Source organism: Pteronotus mesoamericanus, unplaced genomic scaffold (genome assembly GCF_021234165.1).
Source record: "Pteronotus mesoamericanus isolate MK-2021 breed Mesoamerican mustached bat unplaced genomic scaffold, CSHL_Meso_final scaffold_36, whole genome shotgun sequence".
In the NCBI taxonomy this organism is placed as follows: Eukaryota; Metazoa; Chordata; class Mammalia; order Chiroptera; family Mormoopidae; genus Pteronotus; species Pteronotus mesoamericanus.
The window spans coordinates 12,016,449-12,037,859 of record NW_026555313.1 but is presented as its reverse complement, the minus strand read 5'-3'; the positions used below and the strand labels follow the sequence as shown (position 1 = coordinate 12,037,859).

Here is a 21,411-nt window from a genome sequence, read left to right as displayed (position 1 = left end):
TTATAAAGCTACATAATCAAAAAGTATAGAAAAATAGACCGGTTGGACAAATTATATCTATGCATATAATGAGTTGGTTTTTGACAAAGATACCAGTGCAATTCAGTATGGTAAGAACATTTTTAACAGATGGTGCTAAAGCAATTCGATATTCATATGGAAATAAAATGAAGCTTGATGTACCTCACATCGTTCACAAAAATTAATATGAGGTCCTCATAAATATAAATGTAAAAGCAAAAACTATAAGACATCTAGAATAAAATACAAGAGGATATTTTAGTAACCTTGGGGTAGGCAGTTTTTTTTTAGATATCAAAACATACTTACTGTAAAAGAAAAGACAAAATAACTGCATCAAAATGAAAACTTCACTCATTAAAAGATACCATAAAGAAAATGAAAAGGCAAGCTATACGTCAGGATAGAATACCCACAATACAAATACCTAACAAAGATTGGACATAAGATTTGAACAGACTCTACACACAGAAAAAGGGTCTATGAATGACTAATAAGCTAATGAAAAGATATACAACATCATTAGTCATCAGAGAAGTGCAAATTAAAACCAGAATTTCATATCACTTGTCACACTTTTTTAAATGGCTAAAATTAATAACTGAAGATACCAAAATATTTTATCAACAGGAGATTTGGGGTAAAAAAAAATTGTGGTATGTTCTCCTACACTGAAATATTACACAGTGATGAAAAGGCAGTAGGTTACTTATACACACAGAAACATGGATGAATTCCAAAATTATTATGTTGAATGGAATAAAGCCAGACCCAAAATACTGCTAAGTGTATATAAAATTCAAGAACAGGCTATACTAAATGATCTCAGAATAGTGGTTGCTTTGAGGTAGGGAAAAACTGACTGGAAGGGTGCATAGGAATTTTCTTGGGTGATGGAAATGCTCTTGATTGAGGTGGTGGTGACATGGTTGAATGCATTTGTCAAAAGCCATTGAACTGTACACTTAAGATCTATGCATTTCACTCACTGTAATTTTAACTTTTTGATAAGTTTTTTATTTTTTTAATTTTAAGTCATCTTCATTCTATTACAGTTGTATCAATTTTCCCCCCTTTGCCCCGTTCTACCAATCCCACCCCCACCCCCCACTCCCACAGTCAATTCCCACTCTGTTGTCCATGTCCATGGGTCATTCATAGATGTTCTTTGTCTAGTCCCTTCCCCTTCTTTCCACCATTGTCCTCTTTCCCCATCCCCTCTGGTCACTTTCCATCTGCTCCATGTTTCCATGGCGGTGGTTTATTTTGTTGGTTAGTTTATTTTGTTGAATAGATTCCACTTATAGGTGAGATCATATGGTATTTGTTTTTCACCAACTGGCTTATTTCACTTAGCATAATATTCTCCAGTTCCATCCATGTTGTCGCAAAAGGCAGGAGTTCCATCTTTTTCTTTTTTTTTGTCTTTTCTTTTCTTTTCTTTTCTTTTCTTTTCTTTTCTTTTCTTTTCTTTTCTTTTCCCTTCCTCCCTCCCTCCCTCTCTTCTGCCTTCCTTCCTTACTTCCTTCCTTTCTCTCTTTTTTTCTTTCTTAAATGCAAATTGATTTTATTTTTTTAAATGTCAGTCATTTACAAAGTATTAAAAAATTTAAAACCATTATAAAGTCTCAGCAATTAAACCAACATGACACCAGCACAGAAATAATCTAGTAGATCAATGAAATATAATGAGCATTCTAGAAACAAATGTATATATCTAACAATGTAATATGTGATTAAATTGACATTTCAAATCAACAGGTAAAATAAGACTTAGTCAACAAATAAGGTGCATGTACCACTATTACTTGAAATAAAACAAATACAGAGCTCTATTTCACACATTATACAAGAAATATTCAGGTGAGTTAAAAATCAATATGTAGAATCTAAAGAGTTTTAGGAGTAAATACAAACTAATATTTTTCTTACCCTGAAGTAAAATATTCAAACCCAGAAATTGTAAAGTAAAATATTGACAGTATAACTATAATTAAATATGTAAGACTATTGTGTAATATATATACAAAAAAAAGTTAAAGGAAAAATAATAGGATGGGAAAGTATTTGCCACACATCTAAAAAAGGGTTAATGTATTTTCCCATACGGTTGGTTCCCTTTTCATTTTGCTGATGTTTTCTTTAGCTATGCAGAAGCTTCTTATTTTGATGAGGTCCCACTTGTTTATTTTTTCCTTTATGTCCCTTGCTGTAGGGGACATATCAGTGAAAATGTGACTATGTGGAATATCTGAGAGTTTCCTGCCTATGCTCTCCTCTAGGACTTTTATGGAGTTGTGACTTATGTTTGTCTTTTATCCATCTTGGGTTTATTTTTGTGTATGGTGTCAGTTGGTGGTCGAATTTCAATTTTTTGCATGTAGCTGTCTAGCTCTCCCAACACCATTTGTTTAAGAGGCTATTTTTACTCCAATTTATGCTTTTTCCCCCCTCTGTCAAATATTAATTGACCATAGAGACATGGGTTTATTTCTCGGCTTTCTATTCTGTTCCACTGATCTATGTGTCTGTTCTTGTGCCAGTAACGGACTGTTTTGATTACAGTGGCCTTGTAATATAGTGTTATGTACAATATCGTGATCCCTCCTGCTTTATTTTTCTTTCTCAAATTTGCTGCGGCTATTTGGGGTTGTTTATGGTTCCGTATAAATTTGTGAAATGTCTGTGCTATATCTGTGAAATACGTCACTGGTATTTTAATAGGGATTACGTTGAATCTATAAATTACTTTGGGTAGTACGGATATTTTTATGATGTTAATTCTTCCAATTCATGAACATGGTATATGCTTCCATTTATTTGTGTCTTCCCTAATTTCTTTCTTCAGTGTTGTATACTTTTCTGTGTACAGGTCTTTTATCTTCTTGGTTAAATTTATTCCTAGGTGCTTTATTTTTGTTATTGCTCTAGCAAATGGGATTTTTTTCCTGATTTCTGCTTCTGATATTTCATTGATGGTGTACAAAAATGCCTTCGATTTCTGAATATTGACTTTGTATCCTGCTGTTTTGCCAAATTCACTTATGTATTTGCCAATGATACATCAGATAGAGGTTGATCTCCAAAATATATAAAGAACTCACACAACTCCACTCTAAGAAACAAACAATCCAATTAAGAAATGGGCAAAAGACCTGAACAGACACTTCTCCAAGGAAGACATGCACAGGGCCCAGAGACATAGGAAAGGATGTTCAGCATCACTAGTCATCAGGGAAATGCAAATTAAAACCACAATGAGATACCACTTCACACTGATCTGAATGGCCATCATAAACAGATCAACAAACAACAGGTGTTGGTGAGGCCGTGGAGAAAAGGGAACACTAGTACACTGTTGGTGGGAATGCAGACTGGTGCAGACACTGTGGAAAACAGTTCGGAATTTCCTCAAAAAGCTAAAAATGGAATCCCAGCGATTCCACTGCCGGGATTATACCCTAGGAATCCCAAAACACCAAGTCAAAGGAATGTATTCACCCCAATGTTCATAGCAGCACAGTCTACTATAGCCAAGTGCTAGAAACAACCTAAGTGCCCATCAGTAAATGAGTGGATCAAAAAACAATGGTACATTTACACAATGGAATACTATGCAGCAGAAAGAAAGAAAGAGCTACTACCCTTCGCAACAGCATGGATGAAACTGGAGAGCATTATGCTGAGTGAAATAAGCCAGGGGGCGAAAGAAAAATACCATATGATCTCACCTATAAGTGAAACTTAATCAATAAAACAAACAAGCAGTGAAAATATAACCAATAACATTGAAAGAAAAAAGAAAACAACAGAATTAAGAGGGAGAGGTGGTAGGGAAAGGGAAGGGAAGGGTCAAGTCAAGGAACATGTATAAAGGACCCCTGGACAAAGCCAAAGTGGGAAGGATTGAAGTGGAGGGGGTAGTGGGGGAGGGAAAGTGGTGGCAGGAAAATGGAGACAAACGTATTTGAACAATAAAAAAATAAATAAAAATAAAAAAGGGTTAATAGTTTTTTGGGGTTTTTTTACAGAAAAAAATTCTACAAACCTTTAATCAGTAATGGATAAAGAATACCAAAAAGTCACTTAAAGCTTTTTAAAAATAATAGAAATAGGTAAGAAATATACAAAAACAGGGTTAGTTTCAACAAATAACAAAAGAACAATGAAAGTAACACATCATTGTCACAATCAGATTAATATGTATTAAAACATTGGTAGTATCAAGTATTGGCAACTGTGAAAGGAACTGGGTATTCATAGACTCTTTCTCTTTATCTTAAAGCAGTCCCTTTAGCATATTTTTCAGTGCTGGTTTGGTGGAGGTGTATTCTTTTAGCCATCTTTTGTCTGGGAAACTCCTTATTTCGCCTTCCATTTTAATTGAGAGCCTCGCTGGGTAGAGCAGTCTTGGTTGCAGGCCTTTGCTTTTCATTACTTGGAATATTTCTTGCCACTCCCTTCTGGCTTGCAGTGTTTCTGTTGAGAAGTCAGCGGCTAGCTGTATTGGGGCTCCCTTATATGTTATTATCTCTTTCTCCCTTGCTGCCCTTAGTATTCTCTGTTTGTTTTTGGTATTTGCCATTTTAATGATGATGTGTCTTGGAGTGGGCCTCATTGGGTTCCTCTTGAATGGGACCCTCTGTGCTTCCTGTGAATTAGGGAAGTTTTCCATCATTACTTTTTCACACAGGTTCTCTATCCCTTCCTCCTCTTCTTCTGGTATCTCTGTTATATGGATATTATTACGATTCAGGTTGTCCTGCATTTCCCTAAATGCCTCTTCATTCTTTTTGAGTCTTTTTTCATTTTCTTGGTCTTTCTGGGAGCTTTTGTCTACCTTGTCCTCCAGCTATCTGATTCAGTCCTCAGTTTCATCTAGCCTGCTTTAGATTCCTTCTACTGTGTTCTTCAATTCAGAAATTGTTTTCTTCATTTCCTCTTGTCTCTTATCGATAGTTTCTATGTCCTTTTTCATGCTGATATAATTTGCAGTAAGTTCCTCCTAGTTTCCCTGTAGTTTATTGTAATTCTCTCTGAGCTCACAGAGCTCAGTGAGCTTCCTTATAACCATTGTTTTCAACTGAATATGTGATAGTTTACTTGCCTCTATTTCATTTAGTTCTCTTTGTGGGGATTCCTCCTTTCCCTTGGAATGAGGAGTATTTCTTTGTCTTCCCATTATTTGTGAGACTCTTCTTTTTTGCTTCTGCTTCTTAAATTGATCTGTCTTGATTTCCTGACTTTGTGGTGTGAACTTCTATGGTAGGAGACTGCTGTATTTACTTTCTGGATCTGCCTCTGATGATGTCAGATGTTGTCCCTGTCTGACCTTAGGTAGTCTGTTCAAAACTTCCAAGAATCTACTGTTTGTGGTGCTGTCTCTTTCAGCTGTTAGTATAGTCACTCTGCACTCAGCAGGCTGGCTTAGAGACACCAAAGGGCAGGGGCAGAGCCCCTCCTGGGGGCGGGATTATTGGGTCCTCTGAGGCTGCTGCTTCTCAGGGTAGTGGTCTCTGCCTGAGCAAGATGGCTGCTGCTGTATGGGGGATGAGTCAGCACCGGGATGCCATTGGCTACTCTCTCAGTTCTCTCCCCAAAGCCTTCTTCCCTTGTCTCTCCTCACATGTCTCTAGCTCACTCTGCCCCCGCCTTTGACGGAGACCAGGGTAAGTGGCTGCAAATAAAAATTTATGCGTTGGCCTTTTAAACGGCTTTTTCCATCCCCAGCTGCCTGTCTCTGGCAGAGAACAACCTGCCATTTTTCACAGCTCGCTGTTTTCTGTGTACTTTTTGGCCTCTGGTGCTGTATGCTGGATATCCTTGCTTTTGGTTTGGACCCTACTCTTCTCAGGGAGATCCAACTGGCCCTTTGAATATCCTTCTGGTGCTGCCGCCTGTGGGCACCCTGCCTGCCTTCTTGAGTCTCTGTCTCTGCCACACTCCTTACCAGTTAGATTGCGCTAAAGCTGATTTTTCTGTCTCCAAGGTTATAAGGCTCCTCTGTTGCTACTGTTCAGTTGTTTGTTCCAGGTGATTTCTCCACAATTTAGTTGTAATTCCAGATTGGTCCTGGGAGGAGGTCAGTGTGACTTCCACTTACTCTTTCACCATCTTGATGAAATCCTAATTGTAACTTTTTAAAAGGGCCATAGTTCCTTACCAAATCATTCTTTTCTTCCATTTGAAAATTTGCTCTTCCTTCAACGACTTCTTTTAAACTTTCTTGACAGTCTGTAATGGTTTGTACTTCTCTCTTTTTATGTTTTAATCTTTGTTTTTTAAAAAAATTTAAAAGTTAATCATGCACTCTTTTATTTCATTATCTGTTGTTTTCTGGTGTAGATATCTTTGACACTTGATTTCATGTATTAGGAAAGCTGTATTTGAAACTCCAATGATAGTTATATATTTGTCTATTTCTGTTAGATTTTTTTCACTTTTTTCCTTATTTTGAGTCGGTGTTATTAGTTAGGGGTATACAAATATTAGAGGGCTTTTAAATCTTTATGTTGGATTAACCCTGTTATCATTATGAAATGCCCTTTTTTATCTCTAATAATACTTATTGCCTTAAAGTCTACTTTCATTGAGCTATGCCACTTTTCTTTTGATCATGCTTGGTATATACAAAATATTTGTGTTCTTTTTATATATCTTTTCTTTCTATCTTTTTATTTTCAACTATTCTCTGTCCTCATATTTAAGATGTGTCTTTTGTAATCTGCACATACTTGGATTTTATTTTTTTCAGTCTAGTGTGAAAATCTTTGCTCTTTAATTGGACTTTTAGTCCTTGTACATTTAACATGATTACTGATATTCTATTTAAATTTGCCATCTATGTGTTTCCTCTTTGCCCCATTGTTTCATGTGTTTTTCCCCCTCCTCAGAATTGGTATTAATTAAACATTTGTTATTTCATTTTCCCTCTTGAATAATTCATTAGCTGTACATTCTTTTGATTATCCTGAAGAAAACTTCTTAAAAGATAAGAGACTTCTATTTCTTTGTTTTTTTCTGCTGTGCTTAACAATTCAGGGAATCCAATAGATATTTGCATACATTCTTCTAGAGCTCTGTTTACTTAATGTTTTTAAAGGACCTGAAATATTTTTAGGAATGCAGTTGTAAATAGATTATTTTGACTGTTGTTTTTAGAATAACACCCAGAAAATTTGATACTGTTCAAGCATCCAGGAATCACAAAAGTGGCATTATCACCGGTGATGCTGAAGACTTAACTTTACACAAGAGGGGAATACGGACATCATTCACATTTAGGACAGTGAGACAGACACCTTGTACATGTAGTAAGTATATAATTTTAACTTTATTGTAAAATGGGATAAATCTAGTATGAAAATCTTTAAAGTCCTAAGAGAACCATGGAGAGCTTTGTTCTAACTTCTCTAATGGCATTTCTCACATTTGCCTAGTAATGTATTTACATATACTTTTCTTAACTGCATTAGAGTTTATATTATTTGAGGGAAGGGACTGCATCTTATTCCGGTTTGTTCTCTACAAATGGTACATGAGCATGGTTGGATACCTAATATTTTTTTTGTTGAAGTTAGTTAAGAGTGCTGCAATTATGACATTACAGAACTCCTTAATTATTGTTTTTTGTTAATTGCCTTTGTGTCAGATAAAAAAAAATCACAAAGTTTTCTTGGAAACAGCTTGTCAAATTTTTAAGTTACTTTTTTATAAACCCAAAGGGAAGTTAGAGATGACAAATTGTTCTATAGTAAGCAGATAACTCATAGGGGACAAACAGTGGTTTATGTCAATTTGGAAACCTATGAGGGAATACAGGAAGTACTCAGAAATTTGTCAAGAGGATGTTATTTTGAGATGTCTACACAAGTATGTCATAACCTATAATTCTTAGACTCAAATAAAAACCTGTCATTTTATAAATAATATTTTTAATGACAGTGATGTAAGATCTTTTTTATATCCTAGGGATTTTAATTATGGAGATATCTATCATTTGCTTTTGGATTTAGTCATAATCTTAAAAACATTTAAAATTAAAAACCCTCATTATATCTGCAAGATGTCATCCTGTTAGAAAACTTGAAATCTCTATTATGGCCCTTGATCTCAAGGAACTTGAAGTCTAGTTGGAGAGACAAGCTAGTTTGCTTATGGAAATGTTTCTTCGTTATGGGCATTCATTAAATGGAAGGGTCCGATAAGAAGCTCTGATCATATAGTCAGTTTACTTTTTTTTTTTTAAGTTCAGGGCCATCTTTTGGATACTTTTGGTCAAAATGTATGGATTTTTAAGTGATAAGAGTTGCTACTCCTTTAGATAACTTGGATTTTCCAAGTTTGGATAATTTCCAAAGAACAAAATTTTACTAATACCAGTTTAGGATAACTAATGTATATTGTAGTATAATTGTAATTCTGATTTAACCAACGTAGTGTAACCTATCTGTTTTTACATGTATGTTTTAGAGTCCAAGCTTTCTGGGGCTACTTTTTTCTTAAATGTTTCTAAAATGTTTAGAGGTTCATTCACACATTAGTAGGGACTAGATACTCCCAGACCCCATTCAAGACTTTCTCAAGATTTGGCATACTCTAGTTTTATTTAGGGAAAATTTCTGAAGCCATCAATGCCATAGCCTAATTCTATTTCTAATTGTTGTCTTGGTCTTGTCTGTGGTTTCTCTGGGAACACTATTCCTTTTACTTGCTAGGGTACTACCCATAAAAAGATGTTGTCTGTCACAAATTTTGGCTGAAGACAAAGGAAAATTATAGCATAGCAGAGAACAGGCAAGGATTTATAATAAGTATTAGACATCGTTGCAGAGAACAGGGAATAACTTCAAAATTAATTTGAGACATTGTATCCTAAATTTCCTTTGTCACATCCTCTACTTAGTGGTGTTCTTAGGAGTTGCTCATTCTATTGAAGCAGGCAACTCAGTGTTGTCATTGAGAATGCGGGTTGTGGAGTCTCCACTGCCTGGGTTTAAATCCTGGCTCTATGATTTAAAGTTTTTGTCATTTTGGGATTATTATTTCTATGCTTCAGCTTTTCATCTGTAAAATGGATGTAATATTAGTATCTATCTCATAGTGTTAGTGTGAGAATTGAGATGATTCATATAAACTGCTTCAAGTAGTATTTATTAAATACTTGTGATTATTACAAGATGACATTTTTCTTCTAGGTTTTGTTCTTCTGAGGCCCCTAGAGCTTCCAGAACTCTTATCTCCTGCACTCACCACGAGTAAAACCCTAAATCTTGTTAATGTAGCTAAATTTCTTCTGCTTATGCCTGGACCATCAAGATGCTTTCCTGAATAAGAGGACCCCAAATGCCAAGATGAAATAGGCATCTTCATTATAAAGCATGAAGAATTGCAGTCATGTTTTGTTGCAAATGGGTTTTCCCCCTTCTTTTTCCATTAGATCCATCACACATATAATAATTGGACTTGTTAGGTAATAGCTATTTTTTCACTGATAAATTATAGGCTTCTTATTCCTAGTCACCAAATTTGAATTGATTTTCTTTTCCTTTTAAGAAAGCATGAGACCTTATGAATCATTTAGATAAAAATAAAAGGTTTATGTTGCCTATTTTTTCATTAGGTTACCCTTTGGTCTGTGACAGCCAGAAGAAGGAGCCTCCTCCGTCATTTCCAGAGAGTGATAAAGAAGCCTCACAGTTGGAGCAAGAATATGTCCATCGAGTTTATGAAGAGATCGCTGGACACTTCAGCAGCACGAGACATACTCCTTGGCCACACATTGTGGAGTTTTTGAAAGCCTTGCCAAATGGTTCGTTAGTGGCTGATATTGGATGTGGAAATGGAAAATATCTCGGCATAAATAAGGAGTTATATATGGCAAGTAATTGTTGCTTCTGGCTATCTTTCTACAACACTTTATTTGTAAGGATATTATTACCTTCTTCCTCATGATATAATGATGTTTTTTCTTTTTAGGTTGCAGAAAAATTATAACCAACAAATCGAAAATTAATGAACATTCCCATCCTTTTTTACTCCCATAGAAATTTATGGGCATGCCATTGTATTTTTTTCTTGCTTTAGACTTTGCTTCCTAAGATGATTATTTCATCAGTAAAATATCTTATATTTATAAAAACTCCTTACAAACACATCAGAAAGGATTTTTACAGAAACCATTTTCTTTGCTAAGGCCCTCCTGGATATGGTAAAGATAAAGTAAATATGTTTATCCTTTTTTTTTTCGTAGTGAAGAAATTGAGGCTTACACAGGTTATATTATTTTCCTAATGTTATATAATTAGGGAACATAAGTTGAACTTGAACACATGCCTTCTAACTCCAAGCCTAGTGTCCCTTTACTCATGGTAGGACACAAAAAAAAGGTTATTATGAGTTGGTGTCTTATTTTTGAAGAAATTAAGGCTCAAGCAGATTAAAAAAATGGATCATGATTACAGTGTTAGATGCCAGATATGAACCCACTTCTTGTCTGACACCAAAGTTTCTGTTTTCAGTTGCTTAATTTCTTTTTCTATGGACCACTTTTTTTTTTTATGCTGTGCTACAAAGTAGGAAGTTCTCCCTGCACTAGTGCATTGATGTAAATACTCATGTCAGCACTGCTCTGTGAGTACTGGAGCTTCCCTTTCTGAAAATTAGGGCAGGAAGGGCTAGAAAATAGGAGTAGGTAAGGAGAATGAGAGCAGTTTCATTTATGGGCTATGTCAGATTGCTGATACTTTATTCTTACCTTATCCTAGATATTGTGCACCTACATGAAGAAAGAAATTTACTACTGCAATTGAGGAAAGGTATAGTTTGTGCATTCAGATAAAAGAATAACTTTTAATCAAGATCAGACATTAGTATTTGTATATTGTTATCCTTACAATTAAATTTTAGTTTATAAACAATAAGGCCTGGTCAGTTAATTTTTTTTTTAATTTAAAAAAATATATTTATTGATTTTAGAGAGAAATGAAGGGAAAGAGAGAGCAACATCAACTGGTTGCCTCTCACATGTGCCCCAGTGTAGATCAAACCTGCAACCTAGGTATGTGCCCTGACCGGGAATCAGACACCCAACCTTTTGGTGTACGGGATGATGCTCCCACCAATTTAGCCACACTGGCCAGGGCTAGTGAGTTAAGTTTTGATGTGTCACTTAAAATCACAACTCTGAGCACAGTTCAAAACAAGGTACTATCTTCTGGTGTTTTAAGGTACTGTACAAAAGTGTTTCCCAGTAAGTCCTGCTTTTATACTTTCTTGATGCTAACTTGTGGCTTTATCTAGTTATCTAGGTATCATTTGTGACAGTGAAAGTAAGTTGAAGTCAACCTCACTGACTCAGTCATAATGATAAAATTTTCCTGTTACTATTGAGAAAATGATTACTTAATAAACAGATAACTGAACCAAAATCTGAAGGAAGCTTATTCAAGAAGGAATATACAGGCCAGGCACAAATAACACCCCTTTTTTATTACATAAAAATCATTTATTACAATATCATAAGCATATAATTCTGTAACATAACAATATCACACTCAAGCACATCATATGACATTTTAGGTGAAATGTTCAAATTACTGTCCATCTTGTGCAAGACATTCATGTATCTTACCAACCACACTCAATTATGTTACTTCTGCCAGACCCTGTATTTAGAAGGATTGGAAAATCATAAGTACAGTCACCCTCTATTGTCTGTGTTCATTGTAACAGATTGTAACAGTGGCAGTCTGTATATATTCCTTTCTATTATTTCTGGAGCCTATTGCATTGTCTGATCCTTAGGGAAGGCTCGGGAAGTGTTTCAGTGAATGAATGAAAATTACATGTCTCATTGTAGTTCTGCTTTTTAGTTTACCAGAAATTGAGTTATTTATGAAAACAAAGAGAAGCCTGCTTTTTTAAGCTGCTGCGACTCCAACTTGGATGGAGCCGTGATACTCGAGTGTATTTTGAGCAGCCACCTTTGAACATGAACATGTGCATTTTGACATTCATGAGGGGATGTGATCTGTGGCATTCATCCCAGGTATTCAAATGTAGGCTAGTCTCAGAATCTAAAAAATTACTAAAATCACATTTTATATAATATATATACATATATAAATATTTCCTTAGCAAAATGCATTTTTAAAATACCAGCTTAGGCTCTCATGGAAATAGTTTTATGAACTGCTTTTCATTTCTGTTACAAGTGCATGTGGTGAATTTGTTCTTACCAGATCTCAACCATGCCTGAGCTTCTCTTCTCTTTAATTCAAAATTTTTACATTTTAAGGACCATTTCTTTTTGAGACTTTTTCAGTTACTTTTCATTTCTATCAAGTAACTTTGGCTTTATTTTCAGAATTAAATTGTATAAGCAAAGATTTTATACTTTCAAGAGACTTACTGCCTTTATAATAGTAACAATAATAGATGAGATGCACATGGCTCACCTTGTTCTCTAAAGTGACTGCTCTGTGTAGTAAATCTGAAACACACTCAGTCCAGTGTGTTTCTTAGGCAGTTTCTTAATATGTGGTATGGGCTTTCTTGGTTCCTGTAAATAGTTGGGATTAAAAATATAATGATGCCAGGAGTCTATTTATAATTATAAGAATTGGAGATATGTTTATATAGGTCTCTTCTGTACATTTCTGATATTTTGTGTGTTGTATTTTTTTTAAATTGCTGACTACACCAGTAAAAGAAAGAACAGAAAGGAAACTAAAAATGTCAGACACCTGCTGTGTGCTAATGCTGTGCTGTGTTTTCTCACGTACATAGTCCATGCCATTGATACTACTCTCTCTATTTTACAAATAGGAAAACTGATGCTCAGGCTTGACATGACCAAGGGTAAATGGTATCAGGGTAAATACTAGAATCTCATCTCCAACTCCAGAGACCATAGGCTATGGTGCTCTGCCATGACAGACTCAAAGGCTAGCTGTGGTGACACGGAACACCAGACTGTACCCTCAGGCATGACAGGGATAATTTTTGTTTTGTTTTGTTGTCCACTTACTTGGCACATAATAGAAACCTATTAATTGTTTGTTGAATAAGGAGTACCACCCTTCCTGGTGTTGCTCAGTGGGTTGGGCTTTCTCCTGCAAACGAAAAGGTTGCTGGTTCAACTCCCAGTCAGGGCACCTGCCTGGGTGGTGGGCCAGGTCCCTGGCGGGGGGCATGCGAAAAGCAACTGATTGACATTTCTCTTGCACATGGGTGTTACTTTCTCTGTTTCTAAAAATAAATAAATAAAATCTTTAAAAAAATAGGGAGGAGTAAACCTGTGAATTCACATTCAGTTTCTTATTGAGTTGGCCAAAAAGTCTGTTACGTTTTTCCACGTGTAGGCTCTAATAGTGCTTAGTTGTCTTTAACTTCATTTGAAACAGTTTTGTTAGATTGTATTCTGATAGCTGTCTAATCAGCTTGCCTTTTTTTTTTTTAAATCTTATCAAAATTGGTGAATTTTTGTGCATCTGTTTTAATATTGAAGATGAAAGAAAATACGCAACAATTTTGGTGTATTATGCTTTATTATTTCAAGAAAGGCAAAAATGCAACTGAAATACAAAAAAAAAAAAATGTTCAGTGTATGGAGAAGGTGCTATGACTGATAGAATGCGTCAAAAATGGTTTGTGAAGTTTCTTGGTACTCTTGACATTTTGGCCAAGTAATTCTTTGCTGTGGGGCTGGGCTGTCTTATGCATTGGAAGATGTTTAGCAGCACCCTTGGCCTCTACCCACTGGAAGCCAATAGCAGGAGATAGCGGACATGCTCAAAATATCAAATCAATAAAGTTATTGTTGAAAATGAAAAATGTGTCTTTTATTTTATGGAAAAAAGGTAATGGACTTTTTGGCTAACCCAATACATGAAACCAGAATATACACTGTGCTGTGTTCTGCAACCTGGAAGGAAATATGACAACCTCAAAATGGGTGAATCTTAACTCAGAGAAAGGTATCTTTAGGGTACATGGATTCCTTTTCCTATCTAGAATCCAGGACAAGGCTTTTGGTCCACTCTTTCCATATGCTAATAATGTTTGCATAGCACTTTTATGGCTAGTAAAATACTTATTATACATTATTTTTATTTAATTCTCATATTAACCCTGAGAAGTAGGTGTTTTTATGATGGGGAAAAAGAGGCTCTGAGATATTAAGTAGCTTTCTTAGGTCTTTCAGCTAGTTGTTTCTGAAGCCAGAATTTAAATCTAGATGTTTGTATGCTTTTTACTATACTTTACTGCCTTTGCATATTTGTCTGCACTTTATATGCTGCCAGTCTGATTTCTTATCATTGTATATCTTGCTAGAAGTTTTAAAAATGTATATTTTTAAGAAATAAAAATAATATAGCCACAGTTGAGAAAATGAATGGAAGGAAAGGTATTCACCTATTATCCTAATACTGTAATGACGCAGTTTATTATGAGGAATGTCCTTTCATTATTTATCCTATAAATTCTTTATATAGTTATAAGTTTGCATATAATTTGATAATTCATTTGTATCACTTACTATTTCCATTTTGGTTTGTAGTCTTATATAATTCCTGGGCTTTATAATATTCTAAGAGGTTGATGTTATTTGACATTTGTTTATGTTCAGTTTGGAGCTATTACAAACAACACTGTAATTAACATGTGTATTGAGAGACAATGTGACAAAAAGGAAGAACATAGATTCTTGAAGTGAGAAAGACTTAGGTTTAAATCCTTGCTCCACCACTTAACTTACGCTCAACTTGGGGCAAATTACTTATGTTCTTTGCAAGCAAGGCAGTCTCCTTATCTGTAAAGTGGTGGTAGTAATACCTAACTCAAAGTGTGTTATGTGGGTAAAGTACATTAATACAAAGAATATACTTTAATACTTAGTGGGTATTCAGTAAAAGGCAATTATACTAGCCTGTTTACTTTTTCCATATTTTTGACTGTTTTCTTAGGATACATTTTTAGAAGAATAATTATTGGGTCAAAAGTTGTGAACATTTTTATCTTCCTTGAAAAAGGTTTGCCAAATTGTTTTTTAAATTGAGTGAGCCAGTTTGTATGTGCTGTCACTGACTCTTTATGAGAGCAAGTTTTATCACATTGTTACCGCTGTGGTTTTAAAATGTTTTGATATTTTAATAGGAAAAATGTTTTTGTTTTAGGATTTTATTTTCCGATTGCACAAATAATACATATTGGAAAATATAAAGAAGCAGGAAAAAATCAACTATTTTTGTGCTACCTGGGCCATCAGGTAGCAGTTTATATAGTAATGAGAGATACCTTAGATTCTCTTATTTGAAGCCACCCTAATGGACCAAATGTCAACGTTTATGGGATAGTTTTCAATTTTCAGTGCACTATAGTACAAAGAGATCTAATTCGGAATGCTAATCAATTAGATGCCAATTGGGACCTCCCATTTATACCACTGTCATTTGTTTCCATTCACTAATTTGAGTTCTGTTTGATACCTGTTAAGGAAATAAATGTTGCCCTGTGAATTATGTATTCTGACTCTGTACTACTAGCTGTAAGAACTGATAATATCATGGTATTAGACCATTTCACAATAAATATGAAATCTGTCTCATAACTTTATGATAAGGAGTAAATTCATTGCTCTTAATTTCTCTGCCATTTAAATAAGGTGTTATGACTTTCTCTATTATAGATTGGTTGTGATCGTAGCCAAAACCTTGTGGACATTTGTAGAGAGAGGCAATTTCAGGCCTTCGTCTGTGATGCATTGGCAGTACCAGTCCGCAGTGGGTCTTGTGATGCTTGCATTTCCATTGCTGTTATTCACCATTTTGCGACAACAGTAAGTACTGTCTTTTTCTTTCCAAGAACTTGTAACTGAAGTGGCAGGAAATGTTGTGGTTTGGACCCTGTACTAGCTTTTCTTTTCTTTCCATTCTCTTGTTGTAACATTTTGCACCATTTGTTAAAAGAGCATATGGAATGGAGTTAGGTGGCAGTTATATGAGGGGGGACCCAAAACACCCCCTGAATTTATTTATACAAAATTGTGTATTTATTCTTACAAGTTTGAACTTCAGTCGCCTCCAAAGTACTCTCCATTTGATGCACTACACCTATCAAGATGTTTTTTCCTCTGCTCAAAACAGTTTTTGAATTTGTGGGTTTTGATGCCTTTTTCAGTAGTACCTTGGTACTCATTGTTAATTTGTTCCGGAACTCTTGCAAGTGCGGAAACTGATGAGTACCGAGCAAGTGACCAGTGATGAAGCATTTTCTGTTGCAGGGCGGTGTGGTGACTCATACAAGTTCTAGTAAGTGCAATGAGTCCTGAGCAAGCACAGAGTGCTGAAACATTTTTTTCTTGTCAAGATGAGACAAGTACAAGGTTTGATGAGTTCTGAGGCCAACGAGTACTGAGGTATTCTGCTGTCTTCTGTTTTACCTTTTCCGCATCGACAAAATGTTTCCCTTTGAGGACTTTTTTCATCCAGGAAACAAAAAAAAAGTCACTTGGGGCGAGATTGGGTGAATCGGGAGGGTGGGGCACAGGGGTCATGCTGTTTTTTTGGTCACAAACTACTGAATACTCAGCATGGTGTGGGCAGGTGTGCTCATAAACACCCATCATGAAATGGGCCAACACGCTGACTCTTTAAAGAAAATTCACTGAAGCTGAACACAGCCTCTCTTTTTTTTTCTTTTAAAATTTTCTTTTCTTTTTTTTTATTGTTCAAATACATTTGTCTCCACCACCTTCCCGCCACCACTTTCTCCTGCCCCACCCACCCCCACTTCCCACCCTCACTCCTTCCCCACTGTGGCTTTGTCCATGGGTCCTTTATACATGTTCCTTGATTTGACCCTTCCCCTTCTTTTCCCCATTACCCTCCTCCCTCCTTCCCTCTCGTTACTGTCAGTTTTTTTTCTCTTTCAATGTTGCTGGTTATATTTTTCTTGCTTTTTTGTTTTGTTGATTAGGTTCCACTTATAGGTGAGATCATATGGTATTTGCCTTTCACTCCCTGGTTTATTTTGCTTAGCATGATGCTCTCCAGTCCATCCATGCTGTCACGAAGGGTAGTAGCTCTCTCTTTTTTTCTGCTGCATAGTATTTCATTGTGTAAATGTACCATTGTTTTTTGATCCACTCATTTATTGATGGGCACTTAGGTTGCTTCCAGCACTTGACTATTGTAAATTGTGCTGCTATAAACATTGGGGTGCATAGGTTCTTTTGAATTGGTGTTTCAGGATTCCTAGGGTATAATCCCAGCAGTGGAATTTCTGGGTCAAAAGGCAGTTCCATTTTTAGCTTTTTGAGGAAATTCGACACTGCTTTCCACAGTGGCTGCACCAGTCTGCATTCCCACCAACAGTGTACTAGGGTTCCCTTTTCTCCACAGCCTCGCCAGCACCTGTTGTTTGTTGATTTAAGATGGCCATTCAGAGTGGTGAACACAGCCTCTTATAACAACACCAGCTGATACACTGATACAGATGAGTTCCTAGAATACTTACCTAGTAGGGGAAACCTGTTCTGTGAGAGTCTTGTCCTCTGGAAGATAATTCTGTTTTTTGAGGAGTCACCCTTGTACTTTCAATATAACTTAAATTGAAGCCTGATGGGACTTTGTTTTTATTGCTGCATGATTCTGTCTTTTCCCTACCTTAAGTCTTACTCATCTTTAAATTGTTTTTCACTGTATAATTATTTTTTGATGTCCAGAGTTTATAATATGAGAACCAGAGCCTTCTCCCAGACTCAAGTTTGTAAATTCTCAGCTGACTTGTGAGGCCAGTTAGAAGTGCTTCCTCTTGTGTAATTTGGTTTCTGGGAAGACTTCTTTCAAATCCTCAGCGGTTATCTGATCAAGTGGAATTATATTCTTCATCTTACCCATCTCTTTCTCGTGTTGCTCTATCCTGGTCTTTGAGAGAGAGGAAAACTCAGCACATTTTCATACCATCTTATTCTTCAGCATCCACCAGGGCGGGGATCCCCAAGCCCCAGGCCCTGGACCTTTACCAGTCTGTGACCTGTTAGGAACTGGGCACAGCAGGATGTGAGTGGCAGGCAAAGGGAACTTCACTTGCATTACAGCTCCAACTCCTGTCTCCTTGCCCACCCCCTTCCCAATCTGTGGAAAAATAGTCTTTCACGAAACCAGTCCCTGGTGCCAAAAAGGTTGGGGACCACTGCACCAGGGCATGCTAGTTCTTTTCTGGTTCAGAACCTTCAGGGCGTTAAGCTTCTCAAAGCTCTCTACCAAGTCAGCCTTTGCTGCATTGACCTTGTAGTAGGCCCAGTTGACAGCAGGTGGAATATCAGGTAGAGTAGCTAATCTGGAAGTGAGGGTCTCACTTCAGAAGTTCAGGAAGTTAGCAGTGGCCTTCTGGTTTCAGAGGATGATGTCCTCCCAAAGCTACTCGGTCAGTATACTTTACAGCAAGTTTTCACCCAACCATCTTGAGATCCTTCAGACCCCAGTGGCCGACTCATCTTTAAAGATGAGTCATAAGACGCTAAAGAAAACATCAGCAAAATGAAAAGGGAGCCAACCGTATGGGAAAATATATTTGCTAGTGATACATCAGATAGAGGTTTGATGTCTAAGATAGATAAAGAACTCACCCGACTGTACTCCAAGAAGACAAACGATCCAATCAAAAAATGGGCAAAGGACCTGGGCAGACGCTTTTCCAAGGAGGAGATACAGAGGGCCCAGAGGCATTTGAAAGGATGCTCAGCATCACTAGCCATCAGAGAAATGCAGATCAAAACCACCATGAGGTACCACCTCACACCGGTCAGAATGGCCATCATAAACAGATCCACAAACAACAGGTGCTGGCGAGGCTGTGGAGAAAAGGGAACCCTAGTCCACTGTTGGTGGGAATGCAGACTGGTGCAGACACTGTGGGAAGCAGTGTGGAATTTCCTCAAAAAGCTGAAAATGGAACTGCCTTTTGATCCAGGGATTCCCCTGCTGGGCCTATTCCCTAAGAATCCCACAACGCCAATTCAAAAGAACCTATGCACCCCGATGTTCATAGCAGCACAATTTACAATAGCCAAGTCTTGGAAGCAACTTAAATGCCCATCAGTAGATGATTGGATCAAAAATTATGGTACCTTTACACAATGGAATACTACACGGCAGAAAGAAAAAAAGAACTACTAAACTTCACGACAGCATGGATGGAACTGGAGAGCATTATGCTAAGCGAAATAAGCCAGGGAGCAAAAGACAAATACCATATGATCTCACCTATAAGTGGAACCCAACCAACAATACAAAGATGCAAGGAAAATAAGACTAGCAACATTGAAAGGAAAAGAAACCAACAGAGACAAGAGAGAAGGAGGGGGGTGGCGGGGGAAAAGGAAGGGAAGGGGCAAGTCAAGGAACATATAGCAAGGACTCATGGACAAAACCAAAGGGGAAGAGTTGAGGGAGGGAGGAAGAGAGGGAGGGAGGGAGAGAGGGAGGGAGGGAGGGGGCAAGGGAAAGTGGTGGGGGTAGGCAGAGACAAATGTATTTGAAAAAATAATTAATTTTAAAGAAAGAAAGAAAAAACAGAAAACATCAGCTCTGTGCCTCTGGAGTACCCCCTGTCCTCAGCCTCTGAGCTGCCTCTCTGCTTGTTTCTCATCCTTCTTTCTCAGCTCCCACCCTCATCCCTGATACTGGAATCTCACCTCCCTCCCATTCTATTTTATCTCTGTTCCTATTCTTTTTTCAAAAGTCAGGTACCTAACTGATAGTAGTATGTCACTGATGCCTTTATTAATTAAGTAATTAATTATTTTATTATTTACTTATTTATTTTAGTATCATTTATTAAGTGATCTCAGCTGTCGTACTGATGCCTTTATTTAGTCACATATGTTCCTAATTTTAAAATAAGTGAATTTTACATTTTTATAGGAAAAAAAATCTTACTATTCCTGGATGTCAGTGATTTCTTCCTGATCTAAGCAATAACTTTATAGATGACCCTGCGCTGGGGTCACCAGCAGTTCCAGTTTACCTTATGAACCTGACTGAATTCAAAACAAAACAAGGGGAAAACCCTCTATGTACCTATTTTATTAACAGAAATAAAAATTTCCTTTTCTTCTTTGACACTGTATTTTAGCCCCTCAGTCACAGAACAAAATCCCCTTACCTTTTTCACCCTTTCTTTTTTTGTTTTGTTTTATATAAGATATTTTGTTAGATTTTCTGCATTGTTTATCTTAATGGAAAACAGGCCTATAGTCAGTTATATTTCTCTGTTTTACCTTTGTCTCCTCCTGGCTGGTAAATGGCAACATGTTTTTTGCTAGGAGCGCAGAGTGGCAGCTCTTCAAGAACTTGTTCGACTCCTGAGACCTGGTGGGAAGGCACTTGTTTATGTTTGGGCAATGGAACAAGAATATAATAAGAAGAAGTCCAAGTACCTCAGAGAAAACAAAACTAGCCAAGGAAAGAAAGAGGAGATCAACAATGATACATCAGTACAAGAATTGTTTGTGGAGCAAATGCCTGACATGGGCAATCGAGATTCAGCCTGTTCTGTCCCCTTCAGTAATGACTTTCAGAAGAGAAGCTGTAATTCAGAGAAAGTTGCTAATTCCAGGTTGCCTATTCACACTAACAGGACTTCTTTTCATTGTCAAGACTTACTGGTTCCCTGGCACCTTAAGGGAAACCCTGGTAAAGAAAAATATATGGAGCCATTTGGTCCATTAGGAACCCATGGCCCAAATGCTGTGTTTCATCGTTACTACCATGTGTTCTGTGAGGGAGAATTGGAGGCTGCCTGCCGGACTTTGAGTAATGTCAGCATTCTGCAAAGCTACTATGATCAGGGGAATTGGTGTGTGATTCTTCAAAAGGTCTGATTATCTCTATGAACATATCACATACAGGAAAGAAATGCTGATTTTTTTTTAAAGGAGAATAAGTTAACTTTTTTTTTTAAGAGAAAACTTGTGGTTAAGTATCAAAGGAGTACACCTGAGAGAAATTTGAAGTAGAGATTAGTTAAGAAGCATTTAGTCTATTACTATTGCTGACCTCATTTTATCCATAAATGTAGACTTCTAAAGGGAAGAACAGGGATGTTTTTTTAAAAGTGATTGAAATAGTTTGTGAAGTATTTGGGATCCTGGGGTAAGTGTACAGCATTTTGAAGATAAACTTTTGTTATAAATTGTTACTAAATTCAGTTTTGTAGAATCATAGTGAATAAATCATACATTTTAATAAAGAAAATTCCTTTCAGTAGAAAATTATCTGAAATTTTTTCTGTGATTATTAGCTCCATAAATCATAAATGATAACCACTCTGTCATCACACCTGACCAGCATAGGGCTTGACACATAGTAGGTGCTTGGTAAA

General features: G+C 36.6%; 1 protein-coding gene and 1 pseudogene across 2 annotated transcripts in view; one reads left to right on the top strand and one right to left on the bottom strand.

Annotated features, from left to right (window-relative positions):
* ALKBH8 (alkB homolog 8, tRNA methyltransferase) overlaps positions 1-21,171 on the top strand; it is a 60,468-nt gene extending 39,297 nt beyond the window's left edge. For both annotated transcript variants that reach the window (XM_054592238.1, XM_054592240.1), the window contains exons 9-12: positions 7,183-7,334; positions 9,644-9,900; positions 15,713-15,862; positions 20,354-21,171. In XM_054592238.1, coding sequence (XP_054448213.1) covers positions 7,183-7,334; positions 9,644-9,900; positions 15,713-15,862; positions 20,354-20,911 — 1,117 coding nt within the window. In that variant the 3' untranslated portion in view covers positions 20,912-21,171. The remainder of the gene's footprint in view (positions 1-7,182; positions 7,335-9,643; positions 9,901-15,712; positions 15,863-20,353) is intronic.
* On the bottom strand, positions 17,786-18,489 carry LOC129086070 (ATP synthase subunit d, mitochondrial-like; annotated as a pseudogene).
* Positions 21,172-21,411: the final 240 nt, after the last annotated feature.